This window comes from Xiphophorus hellerii, chromosome 20, assembly GCF_003331165.1.
Source record: "Xiphophorus hellerii strain 12219 chromosome 20, Xiphophorus_hellerii-4.1, whole genome shotgun sequence".
NCBI classification, from domain to species: domain Eukaryota; kingdom Metazoa; phylum Chordata; class Actinopteri; order Cyprinodontiformes; family Poeciliidae; genus Xiphophorus; species Xiphophorus hellerii.
The window spans coordinates 16,865,674-16,888,046 of record NC_045691.1 but is presented as its reverse complement, the minus strand read 5'-3'; the positions used below and the strand labels follow the sequence as shown (position 1 = coordinate 16,888,046).

At 36.1% G+C, this 22,373-nt stretch overlaps 1 protein-coding gene across 1 annotated transcript in view; it reads left to right on the top strand.

The window, feature by feature from the left end:
- Positions 1-22,373, top strand: part of LOC116710396 (uncharacterized) — a 44,829-nt gene that overhangs the window by 20,131 nt on the left and 2,325 nt on the right. The window contains 19 exon segments of the mRNA XM_032549418.1: positions 4,077-4,205; positions 4,339-4,455; positions 4,569-4,737; positions 4,945-5,055; positions 6,245-6,426; positions 6,533-6,712; positions 6,791-6,915; positions 7,655-7,821; positions 9,587-9,610; positions 10,437-10,475; positions 11,714-11,737; positions 12,564-12,602; positions 14,735-14,758; positions 15,315-15,368; positions 15,744-15,782; positions 16,794-16,823; positions 18,806-19,273; positions 21,448-21,555; positions 21,702-21,870. Of these exon segments, the coding sequence (XP_032405309.1) occupies positions 4,077-4,205; positions 4,339-4,455; positions 4,569-4,737; positions 4,945-5,055; positions 6,245-6,426; positions 6,533-6,712; positions 6,791-6,915; positions 7,655-7,821; positions 9,587-9,610; positions 10,437-10,475; positions 11,714-11,737; positions 12,564-12,602; positions 14,735-14,758; positions 15,315-15,368; positions 15,744-15,782; positions 16,794-16,823; positions 18,806-19,273; positions 21,448-21,555; positions 21,702-21,870 (2,198 nt within the window).

Below are 22,373 nucleotides of genomic sequence, written 5' to 3'. Positions count from 1 at the left end.
ACCCTGGGTTTTTTTTTAACAGTAAAGGATATTTTGGGTTGCTGGAAACAGGATGTTTGTGGGATAGTGATGCGTTTAAATTAATTACAAATATAAATACTCTTGTTTGCTTTTGGAATTTGTGCCTAGTGAGAGATGCTTGCAGGAAGACATCTAAACGGGTCAAATTGGAAGCTGACACCAGATGGTCTGCAGCAAGAGTGATGACTGACGGATGATTAAGGGTCGAAGTTTATGAACCAGAAACAGAGGAACTGTACATGAGACAGGGATGCACAAGACACCTCCTTGTTCTGTGGGTTCATCAGTTCCTGCACCGTTTCTACAGAAGGAAATAAACAAGAACTCTGAATTTTGCATTCTACATTACGGCAGCTTGCAGGTGCAACACACCTGTGACTCAAGAGAACAGAAGAAGCAGCTGCTATGTGATTAACTCAAGATAACCAAATCCAGGGGTCTCAAACTCCAGGCCTCGAGGGCCGCAGTCCTGCAGTTTTTAGATGTGCCACAGGTACAAAACACTGGATTGAAATGACTTAATGACCTCCTCCTTGTGTAGATCAGTTTTCCAGAGCCTTAATGACCTCATTATTCTGTTCAGGTGTGGTGCAGCAGAGGCACATCTAAAAGTTGCAGGACTGCGGCCCTCGAGAACTGGAGTTTGAGACCCCTGAATAGGCTCTGTAACTAGGACCGCCCTAAGGAAATAAAAAGAAAGTCTCTGGGAGGAGCTGTTTTAGAGCGGGTAGATTGTATCTAAAGCACGCTGCTGTCCGTTCTCCTTGCAAGTAAATCTAAAACTCACTTGTCTCTCTCTTCTTTTTCAGTTTGAGAATGCTTAGGTAGATGAACCTGACATTAATTTGGTCCTTCGAAGCCGGATCCCAAGATCCTGAAGGATTCCAGCGGGTGAGACCGAATCCAGAAGGACCGTGCGCATTGCTAAACTCTTCAGAATGAGTTTAGATCTTTTTCCGGGACTGGTATTTGGTTTACCAGCTGGAATCTGACGCTTGACGGGACTCCGTTTACTGAGAGTAAATTGTCTTTTAAAAGAAAAGCGTGAATGAGTTGATGGCGTTCGCGTTAAAAGAAATCCTGTGTAAGAAACGCTGTGAATCCTGGGCTCTAACAGCTGAAACTAAACGGCTTTAACTTTATGCTGTTGTGGTGATAATTGGATGGCGGAGTCCAGCGAGCAGCCGCTGAAATCCGTCTTAAAAGTTTCATTCCGTAAAAAAACAGGGCGGCGGAGTCCTGCGTGAAGACGCTTCAGCTCCGGAACTGAAGTGTGATTGGAGGTATAAACACCTTTAGGTATTTTATCTCATTTAAAGTAGCGGGTTTGGAAGGAGCAAACCAATTGTGGATGCAGAGGCAAGAATCCTCCACTCGTAAGAGTCCAAGAAAGGATTACCACAATTGGTATTTTTAATTGTTACCCACTATAAAAAAGAAACCAGTTTTTAGAACAGCCTAGGTGTTGACAAACTGGTCTAAATTGTTTAAAATGGGTAAAAATAGCAGGAAGTGGAGAGAAGTGTTTCAATATGTGTTCGTTTAATTTCTTTTATAAATGAATTCATTTAAATTGTCCGGAATGGTAGAAAAATAACTGCAGTACTGGAGAATACACAGCAGATGGCGGCATAGCAAACTCGCCATTAACAACCATTGAACGAATTACTGCTTTATATTTCAACAGTAAATGTAAATCAAAAGATTAACAGCAGTGAAAATATTGGGAGTGTGTTGAAGGGCAGGACCCTGATAAAATACAAAATATCTGAATAAATGGATAGTAAAGTACAGGTTAAAAGGTTAATTAAATACTAAAATAGAACTAGAACTATAGGATAAAATAAAAAACTAAAGAAAGAGCCAAGAAATTAAGGAAACAGAAGATTGTGATAACTGTGTTGGCAAATAAATAGATGACTAAATGAAACACTAACTAAATGAATACAGGAATAAGTAGATGAATATAATAAATAAAAAAATATCTGAAAACTGGAACAAAAGTCATAAAGGAAAACAAGTAACAGACAGGAATGTGAAACACAAGAAAGGGGAATATGAAAGTTTTTTTAAGAAGGAAAAGGATGAGGAAACTTTAAACAGTTAAAGTTTCATAGAAAGAAAAATAATGATGAAAACTACTAGCTCATGGTTTGCAGGAATTAATAAACTGAGTAGTTTGGTAAGTAGGCATATGTGGTGATTTAGAAATAAGGAGAAAGGCAAGGAGCAAGTGAGTTAAAGTAAGAGAATGGAAAGATGATTTGAAAAAATATCAAATTAAAATGATCGTTGTGTTCAAGTTGCTCTCATAGCAGTTTGGAAGAACTTAATAACTGGAAATAGAAAATAGACCTTATAGAGAAACAGCTAAAATGCTTTGCATGGTCCAAAGGATGTTTATAAAAATCTGAGTAATAATTATGTAGAATTATAAGAATTAAAATATTAGATAAGAATGTTAATTATTCTTTGCGCAGATTAAAAAAAAACAAGCTGCAGCTGATTCTGGACATCTTAACATTCTTTTAATAATGAACAAAACTTTATTAAGATAGAGAAATATTAAATCTACAGGACTTACTTTTAATTGATTCAGTGAAACTAAAACTAACTCTCTTATTAAATAGTAATTGATCAAACAGAGGAACACATAGCCTTCATGGATTTCAAATGCACCATTAGCTCTGCTCCTAAAACCTTTATTTTTATTGCCAATATAAAACAAAAACAAATGTTTGCAGTCCACTTTAAAGAATCCAAAACAGATTACAGTTTCTCTGGCTACAAGATCAATGTACCAATGGGCTCTTTGCACCTGCTGCGCTGACGTCACATCCTCATTCATCCGACACATTATCAGAGTCAAACTGTGTTTGCTGCAGCCAGGGCAGCAACTACATATTTTTGAGGTGGATGCGAACATCATCATTGTAGGCTAGCTTAAGCTAACCTGAATATTTACAACTCTCTTGCTGATACACGGACATTTCTTACCTTCTGTCTTTCAACCACTTTGAAAAGCTTTTCTTCGTCTCTCCAACATCTTTATCCTTCCCCCTCTTCCGTTTTCTGTTTTGGGCCCCGGAGTTTTTTCTGCGCCCCATCTTTAGCTCCCTGTTGTTCGAGGCATTACTTACAAATTTAAAAGAAAACAAAACGCGCCTCAGCCGCTGCCCAAGCTGCCTGTATGGGAGGGGGGCGCCTAATCAGTGCTGTTCCTCTGTTATTGATCATTTCATACACAAACAGCTGTTAAGTACATAAAATGCTGACTATATAAAAAATAAATTCCCCACATCGTTTTTGCGCCCCCTCTAGTGCAGCGCCCCTATGCGTTGCATACACTGCATAGCCACCTTTTGCGCCACTGTGTACAACGTGACTTTTATGTCAACCCTACACACATCAACAAAAGTACAATCATGTATGCAAGCATGGCTTCAAGAAAATTGGTAATATTTCATTTAGAAACTACCGTCAATCAAAGCAAACAACAAAACCCAGAGACCATGAAATTCAGTGTAAATCTAAAGATTTCCAATATTCATAAGAATACATTTGGCTTCTCTTTGACTAGGAAATACATATTTTCAAACAGGAAAGAACAACTTTATTTCACTGCTTGAACTTATTGAACTCCAGACAGGGTTGGTGTCCTTCAACTGTTAGACGGTTCTCTGTTTAATCATACCATATCCTGAATTAGGTCACAAGCTCTGTTGAACTTGATTTAAAGCTGACGAGGCGTTTCTACACTCTAACTGGAGGTGATTTGGACGAGGGCCTCACCTAAAAGTTGCAGGACGCTGGCCTTCAAGAACTGAAGTGTGACACACTTTTAGCTGCTATCAAACCTCTGACAAAAACATTTCACCTTTCATAGTAAAAGAAAATTAACTTTTGTGTGATTGTGGTTCAGTAATTATGATGCTTATTTTAAATGAACTGATAAATCAACAATTTAAATAAAACAGAAGTAGAAATATAATTAAATTAAAATCATAATGTTTAGAGTGTGCAACACCAGATTTATCAGTTTGTTTTTTTTCCAGGCGTCGGTGTACTTCTATCCGACTGTGGACCAACAGAAAACTTGTGAGAGGTGTGGAGAGCAAGGATTGAATGGAGATCTGGTCATTGTTTATGATGTCAACCAAGACAACGGACTGGGAGACATCAGGGTAAAATTTTATCCACAAAATTATTTTTTATTGCATTTTACATCCGACGCTATTCGGTATATGAGTCAGCTTCTTATTCTTTTTTTTTCATCAAACATACTGTTTTGCTTTTCCAAACTTTACTTACTATTAGATTTCAGACGGTTACTTTGTCCATCACTTTGCTCCATCTAATCTTCCCCGAATACCGAAGAATGTCGTCTTTGTTATCGATAGAAGTGGCTCAATGCACGGCAGAAAAATAGAGCAGGTAAAGTATTTATACATCTCTTTTTTATGTGATTTATCTCTTTCCTCCCACTTGAAGAAAAGGCTTAAGAAGACCCCAAAGTAAATAATATTTTGAATGCGCCTCTGTCACAGACCCGAGGGGCTTTAATCCACATTTTAAATGACCTGACAGAAGACGACTTCTTTGGTATCATCTGTTTTGATCAAGACATATTTCACTGGAAAAGAGAACTTGTTCCAGCCACTGCTTCAAATGTGGAGAGGGCTAAAGAGTTTGCACAGAGTATTTTTGAAAGAGGAGGTATGACCTTTCAGTAAATATGAATAATGCAAGGCTGTACAGTTGTGCAGTTGGTAGCACAGCTGCTTTTCTGCAAAAAATGTCCTGGGAAAAACCCCAGCCTGAGGTGGGTGAGTGGGATAGATGGATCCACTTAATGAGGTGATGGATGGATAATGTGACATTTTGCTTGATGATGGCAGAGAAACATCATTTCTTCTTTCTCAGCTACAAACATCAATGGAGCGGTGATGGAAGGAGCTTCGATGCTGAATGCACAAAGCAGGGAAGGCTCGGCTTCCATCCTGTTATTTCTCACAGATGGAGACCCAACAGCAGGTTAGACAAAAATAACACAAAGTAAAACAATTAGTTCTTCAAAAAAAGAATCCAAAGCAAAGCATTTCCAATGACCCCTTTTGAAAACAGAGTTTGGCCATTTTTATTGAAAGATTTGAATGATATTTTGAGTTTTTTGTGAATGACTTATGAGTTATAGACAATATGTTAAGTATTAATGTTTGTGTATAGCTACTTTGTATTAATAATAATAATAATAATTTCTTAGTGCAGCACCTGGGACTTAAAACAATAATTAGGAATAATTTCATTAGTGACCTGTATCTGCACAGGCATGATAAATCAAAGACAGATTAGAAAAAGTTTAAGTTTTGAACCAGCAGCTTTCAGTGTGTTAATGCTAATGATGACAAACCAACTCCCTCAAAGAGAATAATAGTTTTAATTATTGTTCTAATAAAGTTAGAACAATAATTAAAATCAGTTGTCTTAACAGAACAATTATGTCCTACCCACTGTGAACATTGTAGTAGAGTGGGTGTGTGATCTCTACATCAGGGCAGTAGGTGGTGGTGATTTATAGATCAGTGTCATAATTAGATGACTACAAACAGGGTCTTTGGTTATTTTAACAATCAGGAATAAGAACAGCTGCAGTATTTATTCCTACATCATTCTCTTTTCATAGGTTAAAAGTGAAAGTATATGAACATTTCTCTGGAAAGAACTAAATAATTTTAGGGGTGTCCTCATTTTTTTACTATATTATATCATATTTTGTTATTTATGCAATTTATTTGTCTTTCCTAAAACAATTAAAACTCAGTTCTAAATTGATCCCAGACTTAGATTTCCCAGTTCTTTTACATATTTTACTGCATCTTGCATTTTCACCTTGCAGCTTGATCTGTCATAACATTCTTTAACTTAAATGCAAAGTTTATAACATTACTCATGTCTAATCTTTGTCAAATAATAAAATAGTAATTATTTCTTACAATCATTTCCTTGTTGATGTTTGTGTGAGTTCAGTCCCCCTGTAATTATTATTACAATGTTGTTTACAAGGTTTTACATAACTATTTATTTAAAACCTATATATACATATATATATATTTGTATTATAGGTATATTACGTATACCTATATATTTATACCCTACCTTCAGATGCTAACTCTGCTGGTTCAGAGAATTTGAGCCTAACTTGCCCTGATTTCTGTCCTTTCAGGAGAAATTAACTTAGATAAAATACAGTCAAATGTCAGAGAAGCTATTGCAGAAAAATTTCCTCTCTACTGTCTTGGCTTCGGCTCTGATGTCAATTTTGAGTTTTTGGAGAAAATGTCGCTACAGAATAATGGTGTGGCAAGACGGATTTATGAAGACTCTGATGCCGATTTACAGCTCAAGGTATCCTCCTCCATTTCACCCGTTATCCTTACACCAACTCATTTACTAGGTTTTTACACTTAAAATTCATTCTGTATTAATTCCACACCACACTGTGTATCAACAGGGTTTCTATGAAGAAGTGGCCACTCCTTTGTTAACAGATGTGACAATGATCTATGTGGGTGGATCCAATCTAACCCAGACTAATTTCAGTCAGTACTACAACGGTTCTGAGATTGTTGTGGCCGGTGAGATCACTGACAACAACATTGAAACCTTCACTCCCCAAGTCGTGGCTTACTCAGTAAGGATCAATCCATAGTACACAATAACACTGTCCTACAAAGCTAAGACGACCATTAATAATTAATATTTTTGACAGGTCAACAGAACAGTGACATTTTCTAACACAAGTGGTTCTACGGACCATCCCAGTGAAACAGTGACCGAAAACCTTCTGCAGAGGGCTTGGGCCTACCTCACAGTTAAACAGCTTCTGGAGAGAGAGTAAGTGAGACATGGCTTCTCTTCTGTCCTTATTTTGGTTATTTGTTCTAATATTGGAATCAGGATTTAGTTTCAGTTTATTTAAGGGTTTACTGCCAAGACTGTTAAAGAGGTGAATGATAAAAATAACTAAATGAGAAAATAAATAAATGACGGTGAAATTGTAATTGACTGAAATTGTGTAAAATAATCTATTTTTTTAAATATAACACAGTTGCTTTAAGCATTGTCTATGAGACTAAGAAACCAGTATGAGATACAAATGGATTGACAGATGCTTTACAGTAGATGAATTGTATTTATTGCTGATTGATGCTACAAATACATTGAGAATAGAAAATCAGTGGTTTTATTTCATGGGAAGGCAAAATGTCATTTAACTTGTAATTCAAAATTAACTGATAAGTGGTAAAATATTTCTTTTTACATTACACACACAAAGAATAAACATTAGCTCCTATTATACTAATGTGTGAAAGTCAATAAGCTCTGAAATTTTTATCGTTGTCATCTCTTAAGCACAAACCAAAAATATTTTCAAAGGGAAAACGTTTTTATTTCAGTGTAAGGAAATGTATATATTGTTTAATAACAAAACAAAACATGAAAAAATTTGTTGTGAGGACCTTTACTCTTTGTTACTCTGTTCAACCTTTAATTTAATTTCATAAAAGTGGCCTCTGATTTTTTTGCTGGACTTTATAATGTTGTCTAATTATGACAAGATGCTGTGATACAGGCTGCTGTTATCTGGACCTGAGAAAGAGAAAGTGAATAAAGAGGCGTTGGAGCTGTCCCTGAAGTACAGCTTCGTGACCCCGCTCACATCCATGGTGGTCACCAAGCCTCAGGGGGAGAAATCCGTCCTCCACAAACCCAAAGAGGGGGTAACACCACTGTCCCAAGGTCGTGCATTGTATCAGAATCTAAACGAGTATAGTTCTTTTTCTGTTATCTTTTAGTAATCTTTTTTATGTTTTTGCCAGATATGGCAAGGGAGAGCTTGCAATGTTTGACACAGTCATTGACTAACAGTGAGCTGATAATCTGGAGTCCAAACCAATTGAGTAGACTCATCTGAATGCAGTGAAGCAGCATCTTTACTCCAAACTCACCTTAGATATGACTGTGCTTTTATATTGTGCCAATATCAGGAATATTGTTATTTTGGACATTGACAGGTTTGGGTTAAAGCCACAAGGAGTTTAATATTTAAAGTCTTCTTGGATACAAAAAACAGTAGCTACACAAACATTATTGCAGGTAACACCCCAATCTGTTTAGGTATCTCCCAGTATGTCATTCTATGTTGCATGAACAAGCCATCAAAAATGAAGTAAAATCTTTTAATTTATTTTTTACTTGAAACAGGTAAAAATATTTAGAAAAATCCAAATTGAAAGCCAGTAATAATGCTGCTGTAAAACAGCAACAGCTGCTAGTGAACCTTTTAATTAAAAACATTATTTGTGTCTATACAACATTATGAACATAAACATAAAACATCACCTAGTGCAATAAAAGTGCTCACCTAAATAATTACGATCATGTGATAACAGCAAACTGCTGAAATAAACCAAAGAAATTACATTTCAAACATGAATGTAAAAGGGCCTAATTTAGTGAGTAAATATTTTTGACTAAAAGGTTTCACAGGTGGAATAAAACTATTTATTGTGGAGTCCTCATGCGTATTTGCGCAATATAGTCCAGAAATATTTTGATTATCAGGTCAGCCGAACCGGGGTCTGGGACAAGATTAGACAGACGCCAATTCATGGCACTTTGTAGCTAGTGGAAAATTAATTAACATATTTACCTTGTAAAACTGAGTATTGCTGCATTCTGTCTCCTTTTTTCTCATTCCAGTTTCTCTCTTCCTTTCCTTTTTCTCATTTTCTCTTCCTGTCGGCTTCTTACTTTTGATTTTTGTTTTCCTCTTTAGAATAGGTTTTCAATTACATTCCTGACACTGGTTTTCCAAATCAAAAAATTATTAAATACTAATTATCTCTAAGAACTTCTTTAACAGAAGAGACTGGGGTTCTGTTTAGGACCTCTTCTGCAGGTTTGTGGTTAAACACGACAAATATTTAAGAATTGTTACAAGCAAAGCTACAATGTTGTTACTGTTATAAGGGTTGGGGTTATAAATGTGATAAAAACAAACTGTGTTGAAATAAACCAAACAAATTACATTTCAAACATAAATGTAAAAGGACCTAATTTAAGTAAATATGTGTGTCTAAGATGTTTTACAGTTAGAATAAAACTATGTATCATGAATTCTTCATGTGTATTTGCTCAACACAGTCCAAATATCATATTACTGGCTTTCAGGTCAGCTGATAGCCTATCTGGGGCCCAGGGCAAGATCCTCTTAAATGGACCCCCATTCAAGGCACTTTGTATCCAGTGGAAAATTAGTTAATGTTTACCTTGTAAAACGGATTATTGCTGCATTCTGTCTCAGTTCTTCTCATTCCAGTTTCTCTCGTACTTTCCTCTTCTCCTGTCGGCTCTTTACTTTTGATTTTTTTTTGTTTTCCTCCTTAGAACAGGTTTTCGATTGTATTTCTAACACTGGTTTTCCAAATCCAAAAATTATTAAATACTAATTATTTCTAAGAACTTTGCTTTATTCTAATATCATCTTCATTTTCTTTAACAGGAATTGCTGTGTCCTTACCTGCAGGTTTGTGGCTAAACACGACACATATTTAAGAATTGTTACAAGCAAAACCACAATGTTGTTACTGTTTACAAACAAAATCAATGTTCAAACCACTGAGAAAAATCAAGATTGATCTTTTCTGTTAACTCAAACAATGGAGAAGATTTTACTCAAATTATCATGAGGTGTTTTTTATCCTGTGTTGAAATAACAGACGTACAAGTTAAAATCATCTAGGAATCTGGATTTTATACAATATACTTTCAGACGTCGTATTGCAGAAGCTTAAAGGATGCACACAACCAGAACTACCATGAGCAGGTGTTGGCAACCTAGAACTATTGTTTTTTTTTGCCTGAGATCAGTCTAGTCTACAGAAAGTCTGTTCAGGCTAAACCGATTTCTGATTTGATTCAAATAACAAATTCATTCCTCTCATCTGTGAGAGGAATGAATTTATGAGAGATAATGACTGCTTTAAAAGCAGTCATTCTAAAACCACCCCTGAAACAGAACAATCTGGAAAAGTTGCTACTGGAGAAATTTAAGCCAATCTCCAACTTTCCATTCATCAGCAAAGTTATTGAATAAGCTGATTAGCTTCTGAACAATGACCAATCACTTTGACATCTTTCAGTCCAGTGCTGTCCTCTCACTGTACTGGAAGACCCACAGTGCTGCTGCTGTTGCACCTCAGCGCAGACACTGCTGACCGTGACATGTTATTGAAGATTTGTTGTTCTCAGTCTTCATTCTTTTCCAGTTTTTTTTTGGTCACTATGGTACGATAGTTCCTAATAGATATAAATGAAAATCATTTTAATATTCTTATCCATTTCTTTCACAGGAGCTATAGGATCTCTTCCCAATTTTTCTCCTAATCCTGGTAGGTTAAGTACAGTATGTGAATGTTGTTTTGGAATTAAAACACAGAACTTTATTATCAGCTAAAAGATCAAATTTAGGTTTAAATCAGTCGAACTGTGATGAAGAGTTTAAACATGATTTGAACAACTGGAAATGATCCAATTTACTTTTGTTTAAATTTATATAGTCAGCTTCCCTGTTTTGTATTTTTTTTCATGTGTATTTTGATTTTATGTCCCCATTACCAGATAAAATGTTTAAGTTTTTAATTCTGAAAATATGTTTCAATGTTAAGTAAAGGGGTATCAATTATCAAAAGTATTTATATTTCTTACTTCAATTATAAAAGCAAATTTTCATAAACATTAGGAGAAAAGATCATATTTTGCTTTTTCACTCTTCTAAAGAGATGTTGTGTGCGAAATGATGCAATAGCAAAATTATACACTACCTCTCAAATGTTTGGAGTCACTTTTTAATCGCCTTATTATTTGTGGCATATTTGTAAATATACTATATTTTCAATAAATGTAAATGAATTGTGACCAATAAGATCAACGGGCTAGTTTTCACAGAAGGTAAGTGCGACTCATGAAGGAGCAGACAGACTAGAAGGTTGCAGTTGTGAGTGCCTTGTAATTATAGTGTGAAAAAAAATTATATACATATTAACAGTGGAAGCATCCAAATATCTTCATGGGTGTGCAATATGGGCGCAATATAAGGGTTGGGGTTATAAATGTGATAAAAACAAACTGTGTTGAAATAAACCAAACAAATTACATATTAAACATAAATGTAAAAGGACCTAATTTAAGTAAATATTTTTGACTAAGATGTTTTACAGTTAGAATAAAACTATGTATCATGAATTCTTCATGTGTATTTGCTCAACACAGTCCAAATATCATACTACTGACTTTCAGGTCAGCTGATAGCCTATCTGGGGCCCAGGGCAAGATCCTCTTAAATGGACCCCCATTCAAGGCACTTTGTACTCAGTGGAAAATTAGTTAATGTTCACCTTGTAAAACGGATTATTGCTGCATTCTGTCTCAGTTCTTCTCATTTCAGTTTCTCTCGTACTTTCCTCTTCTCCTGTCGGCTCTTTACTTTTGATTTTTTTTTGTTTTCCTCCTTAGAACATTTTTTCGATTGTATTTCTAACACTGGTTTTCCAAATCCAAAAATTATTAAATACTAATTATTTCTAAGAACTTTGCTTTATTCTAAAATCATCTTCATTTTCTTTAACAGGAATTGCTGGGTCCTTATCTGCAGGTTTGTGGCTAAACACGACACATATTTAAGAATTGTTACAATCAAAACCACAATGTTGTTACTGTTTACAAACAAAATCAATGTTCAAACCACTGAGAAAAATCAAGATTGATCTTTTCTGTTAACTCAAACAATGGAGAAGATTTTACTCAAATTATCATGAGGTGTTTTTTATCCTGTGTTGAAATAACAGACGTACAAGTTAAAATCATCTAGGAATCTGGATTTTATACAATATACTTTCAGATGTCGTATTGCAGAAGCTTAAAGGATGCACACAACCAGAACTACCATGAGCAGGTGTTGGCAACCTAGAACTATTGTTTTTTTTTTGCCTGAGATCAGTCTAGTCTACAGAAAGTCTGTTCAGGCTAAACCGATTTCTGATTTGATTCAAATAACAAATTCATTCCTCTCATCTGTGAGAGAAATGAATTTATGAGAGATAATGACTGCTTTAAAAGCAGTCATTCTAAAACCACCCCTGAAACAGAACAATCTGGAAAAGTTGCTACTGGAGAAATTTAGCCAATCTCCAACTTTCCATTCATCAGCAAAGTTATTAAATAAGCTGAGTAGCTTCTGAACAATGACCAATCACTTTGACATCTTTCAGTCCAGTGCTGTCCTCTCACTGTACTGGAAGACCCACAGTGCTGCTGCTGTTGCACCTCAGTGCAGACACTGCTGACCGTGACATGTTATTGAAGATCTGTTGTTCTCAGTCTTCATTCTTTTCCAGTTTTTTTTTGGTCACTATGGTACGATAGTTCCTAATAGATATAAATGAAAATCATTTTAATATTCTTATCCATTTCTTTCACAGGAGCTATAGGATCTCTTCCCAATTTTTCTCCTAATCCTGGTAGGTTAAGTACAGTATGTGAATGTTGTTTTGGAATTAAAACACAGAACTTTATTATCAGCTAAAAGATCAAATTTAGGTTTAAATCAGTCGAACTGTGATGAAGAGTTTAAACATGATTTGAACAACTGGAAATGATCCAATTTACTTTTATTTAAATTTATATAGTCAGCTTCCCTGTTTTGTATTTTTTTCATTTGTATTTTGATTTTATGTCCCCATTACCAGATAAAATGTTTAAGTTTTTAATTCTGAAAATATGTTTCAATGCAAAAGTATTTATATTTCTTACTTCAATTATAAAAGCAAATTTTCATAAACATTAGGAGAAAAGATCATCTTTTGCTTTTTCACTCTTCTAAAGAGATGTTGTGTACGAAATGATGCAATAGCAAAAATATACACTACCTCTCAAACGTTTTAGTCACTTTTTAATCGCCTTATTATTTGTGGCATATTTGTAAATATACTATATTTTCATTAAATGTAAATGAATTGTGACCAATAAGATCAATGGGCTAGTTTTCACAGAAGGTAAGTGCGACTCATGAAGGAGCAGACAGACTAGAAGGTTGCAGTTGTGAGTGCCTTGTAATTATAGTGTGAAAAAAAATTATATACATATTAACAGTGGAAGCATCCAAATATCTTCATGGGTGTGCAATATGGGCGCAATATAAGGGTTGGGGTTATAAATGTGATAAAAACAAACTATGTTGAAACAAACCAAACAAATTACATATTAAACATAAATGTAAAAGGACCTAATTTAAGTAAATATGTGTGTCTAAGATGTTTTACAGTTAGAATAAAACTATGTATCATGAATTCTTCATGTGTATTTGCTCAACACAGTCCAAATATCATATTACTGACTTTCAGGTCAGCTGATAGCCTATCTGGGGCCCAGGGCAAGATCCTCTTAAATGGACCCCCATTCAAGGCACTTTGTACCCAGTGGAAAATTAGTTAATGTTCACCTTGTAAAACGGATTATTGCTGCATTCTGTCTCAGTTCTTCTCATTCCAGTTTCTCTCGTACTTTCCTCTTCTCCTGTCGGCTCTTTACTTTTGATTTTTTTTTGTTTTCCTCCTTAGAACAGGTTTTCGATTGTATTTCTAACACTGGTTTTCCAAATCCAAAAATTATTAAATGCTAATTATTTCTAAGAACTTTGTTTATTCTAATATCATCTTCATTTTCTTTAACAGGAATTGCTGGGTCCTTATCTGCAGGTTTGTGGCTAAACACGACACATATTTAAGAATTGTTACAATCAAAACCACAATGTTGTTACTGTTTACAAATAAAATCAATGTTCAAACCACTGAGAAAAATCAAGATTGATCTTTTCTGTTAACTCAAACAATGGAGAAGATTTTACTCAAATTATCATGAGGTGTTTTTTATCCTGTGTTGAAATAACAGACGTACAAGTTAAAATCATCTAGGAATCTAGATTTTATACAATATACTTTCAGACGTCGTATTGCAGAAGCTTAAAGGATGCACACAACCAGAACTACCATGAGCAGGTGTTGGCAACCTAGAACTATTGTTTTTTTTTGCCTGAGATCAGTCTAGTCTACAGAAAGTCTGTTCAGGCTAAACCGATTTCTGATTTGATTCAAATAACAATTTCATTCCTCTCATCTGTGAGAGAAATGAATTTATGAGAGATAATGACTGCTTTAAAAGCAGTCATTCTAAAACCACCCCTGAAACAGAACAATCTGGAAAAGTTGCTACTGGAGAAATTTAGCCAATCTCCAGCTTTCAGGAACAGATCATCGCTTTCAGGTCAGCTGATAGCCTATCTGGGGCCCAGGGCAAGATCCTCTTAAATGGACCCCCATTCAAGGCACTTTGTACCCAGTGGAAAATTAGTTAATGTTTACCTTGTAAAACGGATTATTGCTGCATTCTGTCTCAGTTCTTCTCATTCCAGTTTCTCTCGTACTTTCCTCTTCTCCTGTCGGCTCTTTACTTTTGATTTTTTTTTGTTTTCCTCCTTAGAACTGGTTTTCGATTGTATTTCTAACACTGGTTTTCCAAATCCAAAAATTATTAAATAGTTATTATTTCTAAGAACTTTGCTTTATTCTAATACCATCTTCATTTTCTTTAACAGGAAGGGCTAGGTCCATTTCTGCAGGTTTGTGGCTAAACACGACACATATTTAAGAATTGTTACAAGCAAAACCACAATGTTGTTACTGTTTACAAACAAAATCAATGTTCAAACCAATGAGAAATATCAAGATTGATCTTTTCTGTTAACCTAGACAACAAAGGCGATTTTACTCAAATTATCATCAGCTGTTTATTGTCCTGTTCAATGACTGTTGGAAAATAATTATTATAATGTATAATAATATAATAATAATTATATTATATTAAATTATATTATTGTATAATAATAATATAATAATGTCTATAATTAGATTTTGTACAAGGTACTTTCAAAAGTCATACTGTAGAAGCTTAAAGGATGTACACAACTAGAACTAACTTGAGCAAGTGTTGATAACCTAGAACTACTTTTTGTTTTTGTCCGAGACCAGTCTAGTCTATAGAAAGTCTGAAAGAACAATCTGAAAACGTAGTTACAGGAGAATTACAGCCAATCTCCAATTTTAAATTCATCATTAAAGTGATTGCATAAGCTATTCAACAGTCAACTTACTGACCTTTGCTATTATTTGGAGTAGGTTCGATATCAGGATATCCAATTTTGGTTGACCACCGGACGACAAGCATAGTAGGTACGATTTTGATAAATGTCTGCAACTGAATTGGACATTTGGATCAAAGTTCAAGTATTTTTTCAAATATGTTTTACCACAACAAAAAGCATATTAGTCCATTGAAAAAATATGCTACTGATGTTTGAAAGAAATGGTAGAAATTAAAGCAACACGGTTACTGTGTATAGTGTAAATACTTTGCTGTACTGCAACCTTTCTTTTTTAGCTGCTCCATTATTTTAAACATGGTCTTTTCTGTTAATGCTAAGAACGTTTTGTAAAGAAACTGCCAACTTTCACATTTTCTTGAAATTGAGGTGTGTAACCTTTATTTTAAAAATGGTGATTTTTACATATATTTTTCAAAATTGTCTCTTTGTTGTAACCCACCAGCAGTATCAAGAGATCAAGGAAGACAATTGTCAGCAGATGGTAAGAGTTTGAGAAGATGTGTGACCTTAAATACAGGGAAATTCAGACTTATGGCATGAGACAGATAATCTGTGAAAATGTCAGGCCTCTTCCCTTCCCTCCCAGTGATTCTATTGCCATCTGCAGAAATTCACCTCTCCTAGTCAAAAACAACTGATCAGAGCCATGAGGAAGGTCTAGCATTGTCAATCACTCACTGTTCAATGCGGTCATAGCAGAGGAAAATCTCACCGTTACAGGAAAACTGTTTATCTGCCATCTGCTGTCTGAAAGAAAACATTTAAGATTCAACTTAAACATTTTCTTTAACATTAAAGTTAACTGTTAAAGACAATGTTTCACTTAAACATTTTCTCATTTTACCATTGCAAAACTCCTATGCTTCTTCCAAGTCCATCCAAACAGCACCAACTTCTTATCAGGATGGTTTTTAGTGGTAGTTTTCTTCCCACTTTGCGTAATTTGGCCATGGTTCCTGCAGTGCAAATGTAAGGAAGAGAAAAAAAACTACCCTGGTGTCTATTAAATCAGTGAAAATTGTACCTTTATTACAGTCAAATCAATGTTGAAACTATACAATGTCAATTTAACATTAATCTTTTCTGTTAACTCAACAATAGATAAGATTTTACTCAAATTATCACCAGGTTTTTAATATTCTGCCTTGAAATAAGTAAAACCATCAAGGAAGCTAAGATTTTTAGAAATGTCAAGATCAAAATATCTTGATGGTAATGGAAAAATAATTGATGTTAGTTAATTTCTATGTAGCATTGTCTTTTAAATGCAATAGGATGTCAACAACAAACAGAAAAACACAGTCGCATAAACATTTAAAATACATCTGCATGACATGGTAAAGACCGGATGTATTCTTTTATTATGTCCAGATAAGTAGGCTCTAGATCAAGTGATTTCCCTCTACCGAGAGCATATTTTGTAACATGCAAAAAAATGTTGTCTTTCTCTGTAAGTTCTCTTTTAACACTGTTTTTCTTTCTTTAATGTAAGTTCCTGCTGTTGCTGCCCTTCCTGGCTCTGGTATGACCCTATCAAACACACAAGCACTAAGCTAAACACAAATAAATGTTTTTAATTGTTTGGACATAAAATCAATATTAGACCCAAAGATTATTCTGAGGTTCCTTCTATTCATTCCAACTCTTAAAGCTACAGTATGTAACTTTTATTAAAAAAATATATGCTTTTCCATATGTGTTAAAGCTGTCACTATGACAGTATGGTATGAGGCAAATAATCTGTGAAAAAAAAATTAAACTTTTCTGCCTTCTCCCAGTGTTCCCAGTACTAACTGCAGTAATACATAGCTCGGTCAGAAACAACCAGTCATATCCAGGAGGAGGGTCTTAGCGCTGTCAATCAGTCTCCTGTGCGCACCACTCAGCCTTTGCCTGGATCTCTGCTATGCTACAACATCCAACCAAAAATCTTGTTTTAGGTCAGTTAGAATTAAGCAGTGTATTTCTATTTGTTGAATGCCAGAATTATTGGAGCTGTACATCAGTTTAATTTTCCAAGTATTCTATGAAGCATGCACAAAATTAGTTAGAACGTGGCTAAATGGCAGCAAAGTCAATAATGCTTTGCTTATAGTACCAGAGAAAATCTGTGAGTAGAGCTAAAGGAGTGTGAATGCAAGGCAATCTACAAACCTGATTGAGCCACACCAATATCTCAACCCCAATGGGCCAAAGTCTCACCAAACTATTGTAAGAGCTTCTTGATGGATTCCCAAAACAATTGTCCCAAGTCATATAGTTTAAAAGACAACTGTACCAAATGCTAAGAAAATGTATTCAATCTTCTGAATTTGAAGAAAGTCATGGAAATTTCTCCCAAAGAATATTATTATTTTGGCTTTCAACAAATAGAAATCTTTTTCCTTTTGGATTTTTCCTTTAGGGTTGGCCACAGAAAGTCATCTGTCTCCATCTAACCCTGTCTTCATTGACTTCTCTCATACCACTTTCCTTAATGTCTTACATCCATAACTCTCCTCTTAGGTCTACCTCTTGACCACCTGCTTGGCATTTCCCTCCTCCGCATCTTTCTACTGTTAAATTCACCACTTTCTGTGCATGTCCAAGCCATCTGAGGCTGGGTTCTCTGACTTTATCTCCTACACATCTGACATGAACTGTTCCTCTGTTGTATTCATTCCTGATCTTATCCAGCCTTGTCATTCCCAAAGAAGTCTTCAACATCTTCCTCTGTGCTACCTGCCTCTGTTTCCTGTCTCTTTGTCATTGCCACTGTCTCTAAACCAAAGAACATTGCTGGTCTCACCACCATCTTGTACACCTTTTCTTTCATTCTCAACTCTTTTTATCACACATCACATCTATCACTTTTCTCTATCCGCTGCAACCTGCTTGGATACGTTTCATCACTTTTCCACATTTGCCATTGCTCTGGACTATTGACCATAAGTGCTGCTTTCTCTAGATCTATAAAAACACAATGCAGCTCCTCCCTCTTACATTATCTGTTCCTCTCTATCAAAGCAAAGACTGCATCTGTAGAGCATTTTATTGGCATGAAACCAGATGCTCACTTCTAGCTTCAGTCTGCTTCAACATCTCATCCACAACTTCATTGAATGACCCATTAACTTCATTCCTCTGTAGTTGCCACAACTTTGTTCATCTCTATTCTTCAAAATTGGCATCAGCACACCTCTCCTCCACTCTTCTGGCATTTTCTATCAAGAAATATACATAATTTTGGTAATCCTAACTGACTTAAAATAGGAAGGGTGAAGTGTGGTTTAACATACAACTGGTTTCTATTATTATTATTATTATTATTATTATTATTACAGGCAAATATTATTCATTTGACTGTATAATGTACCTTTTAATACTTTATAATGCTTTTTAATTTCATTTGTGTCTGTGTACAACAGTACACTTCATAAACATTTATTTTAGATTTTGTTTTACAAAACTTTATAGATCCACAAGGACTGTGCTTTATTTTTGATGCATTTATTTGTATGATAGGTTTTGGAGGTTTAGGAGTTTCCGCAATTTCCGATCATGCTGGTCCTCCAAGTCCTGCTGGTTTTGGTCCTCCAGTTTCTGCTGGTTATGGTCCTCCAAGTCCTGCTGGTTATGGTCCTCCAAGTTCTGCTGGTTATGGTCCTCCAAGTTCTGCTGGTTATGGTCCTCCAGGTTCTGCTGGTTTTGGTCCTCCAAGTCCTGCTGGTTTTGGTCCTCCAGGTCCTCCTGGTTTTGGTCCTCCAGGTCCTCCTGGTTTTGGTCCTCCAGGTCCTCCTGGTTTTGGTCCTCCAAGTCCTGCTGGTTTTGGTCCTCCAGGTTCTGCTGGTTATGGTCCTCCAGGTTCTGCTGGTTATGGTCCTCCAGGTTCTGCTGGTTATGGTCCTCCAAGTCCTGCTGGTTTTGGTCCTCCAAGTCATGCTGGTTATACTCCTTCAGGTCCTCCTGCTTTTGGTCATCCAGGTCCTCCTGGTGGGTATGGTATGAATGCCATGAAGTTAAAATTTTTTTGTTATGATCGACATTATTTAGAATGTCTTCAATAGTTTCCAGCTAAAACAACAATAAAATCATGACAGAAAATACAAGCAAACCAAATCCCAACATGTGGAAGAAAAACAAGAAAACAGTTTGCTTCCAACTTTTTGATTTTGATCATCACCAAGTCATTAGGTTCCTTGGAAAAGAAAATCATCAATTGCTGATGATCGTACTGCCAAAAGTTGAATTTTCTGGTTTTCCTAGCGGTATGCATGTCACATACAGTATATTAGCTCTGTTTTAAACACCAAACAAAATGTTCTACTGTTTACTGATAAACTTAATTTTAGCATCTGTAGTTGTATCTTCTGAACAGAAAAGTGCACCAATCAGACAAACAAAAGGCAAATGATACTTTTCTTGTGTAGCAAGTTTTTTGCATTTTTACAGAATTTCACTTTGTAAGAACTTGATCAATGTACTGTCCACAAAATGACATTTACATTATGACATTTAGGAACATTCCCGTCACTATTTCCACAGAACATATTGCTCCAAAAGACCTTATCAATGTGTATTACATTATGATGTAGATAATGACATTCAGTATAGAGAAATGGTTAAAAAATATACTTATAGTCAGTTGTCCAAAAATAAGAAAGCATGTAGAAATAGTTTATGTGTATAGAATAGAATAGAAGTACTTTATTCATCCCAGCAGGGGATAATTACTTCGCAGTTACAGCATAGAGAAAAGACAAGACAAGAGACAAGACACAATAACAACGTCCGGGTGTTGAGTCTGGAGTTTGGCTGCGGTAGAGCTGATGACGTCACAGGCCACCGCTGCATCAGCCGATGGGGGAATGCAATCAGCGATCAAAATGGCGGACGTAAACTCCCTCTGCAAATAATACAGCCTCATTCCCACAGCCAGAAGTTCAATGTCTGGGCTACAAATCTGTTCCTTCATGTTAACATGACCGGGATTACACCACCTCTCACTCACATAAAGTGCAATCCCGCCGCCCCTCTTCTTCCGACTCTTGGAAAGGAAAATCCAGAATAAGGAAAATCCTTATTCCGCTGCAGTCCGGAATAAGCGAGTGTAGCCAGGTTTCCGTGAAGCAGAAGATACGTGCACTCCATGTACTCCTTCTGGGTCCTAACCAGCGCCGTGAGTTCATCTGTCCTATTCCCCAAAGACCTCACGCTCCCCACAACAATCGCCGGTACCGCTGGTTTGTGCCGTCTCCTCTTCTACCTCCGTTAAACTCCAGACCTGCAGCCCCGTCGTCCCCTCCGCAACCCCTCTGGGACCACAGGCCTGCCCCCGGGCAACAGCAGAGGCCCACACAGCTCAATCAGCCGTTCACGACAGCAAACAATGCCGCCACTCCGTTCGGTGAGGTTCTCTGCAACAAAGAGCAGAAAAAGCAGCAGAAGAGCACGGAGAACAGCAACAGAACCACATCCAGCCACTGCGGAAAGCACAACCGACGATCCATGGGTTCTTTAAGCACGGATCCTTAATCGGTTACAGCAAATATACACAGATTAACACACACGACGGGAGCTGCGTCTGCAAGCAGCCAGCTGTGCCGGCGCCATCTTGAAAAAAAAAAAAAAAAAAAAAGCTTGAGCGTGAATATGCTGAAAATTACCTTTCAGCTTTTTGTTAAACTACTTGTAAGATGCCATAAACCTACGTGAGGATGTGGTAGAGCCACAGAAATGCAACACAAGTATGAAGTGAAAAAAAAATTACAAATAAATTGGGCAGGAAGAAGGTTGTGGAGATGCTTAAAGAAGTGTTAGGTTATAACACAATGTCTAAAGTTTGAGCTATTGAGCCAAGTGGAATTGGCAAAAAATTCACTCTACATGTGCAATTCTAGTAGAAACATTTACTCAGATATTCCTGGAAAAGCATCAACTTAGACAGAGCTAAATATGAAGGAGCATCACAATTTCATATTTGCAAAATAAATAAATAGAAAGTCATTTATGAATTTTCTTTCACCTCACAGTCATGTATGAAGCTGTGAGAAAATATCACTTCAGATCACAAAGCACCTTGAGGAATGTGGCTGTAATGTGACAAAATGTGGAAAAGTTTGGGAAGCCCACAGTTTTGTTTAATGTTGTCTCTGTCTCCCTATCAGTCCATATCAGTCACCGATTTCTGGTTAAAACTGAGAACCACTCTGCTTCCCTTTGCTTTGATGTGCCTGGATCTCATGTTCTTAAACTTCTTCATCATCCCAGCAAGGGTGAGTGTCATTTATTTTTGCCATCATGCAGTTGAATCGGTACTCAAACTGTTTTTAATCTTTAACTGTCTCTGAGATTTGATTTTTCATTTTGTTGCTGGTCTTGTGATTTAGTGTTAACTTTCAGGTTATTTCTTTCAAATCAGGGATGTACATGAATGGCGAGCTTAATCCAGTGACAAATGGGGGCTTCAAAAAAATTTTCATCCAAGTTCAAGGTGACCATTATGTTGACATCGACCCAGAGGGAATCAGGGTCCTGCAGGGAACGTCTATGACCCGGCTCACTGGACAGAATCCCATCCAAGCTGGAAGGTGACCATGAATTGTGATTATTGTAAAAGTTTACAAGTTTAAATGTTTTTAGAACCACAACTTGTGGTGTCCTTGAAATTAGCACAGCATTGTTTATGACTGATCCGGATCTTATTAAAGGCATATCTGGTTTTTGCCCAAAACTCAACAATTGAATACTGTATTTCAGATAATTATGTATATATTTTTATCACATAGCTGCAGACTGATGAGTTTATTGTTGTTAGCCCAGATTGGTCCAACTTACTGGTTATTAGCTGAAGCATCAGAACTTAATTTGGTAACTAAGATCCTAAGATAACATGTTTATTATAATACAGGATGTAGCTGGAAATGTCTCAGTCAAAGGGGAATCTTTTAATATGAGGTGAGAAAAAGGACAAGTAGTGAGCAGGCCAAATAATAACAATAAAACTGCAGGATGAGATCAGTGAAGGATGTCGCTGGTTTTTGAAGATGATTTGTTAGGAGCCAGGGATGAGAGAGCAGTCCGAGTGTTGGAC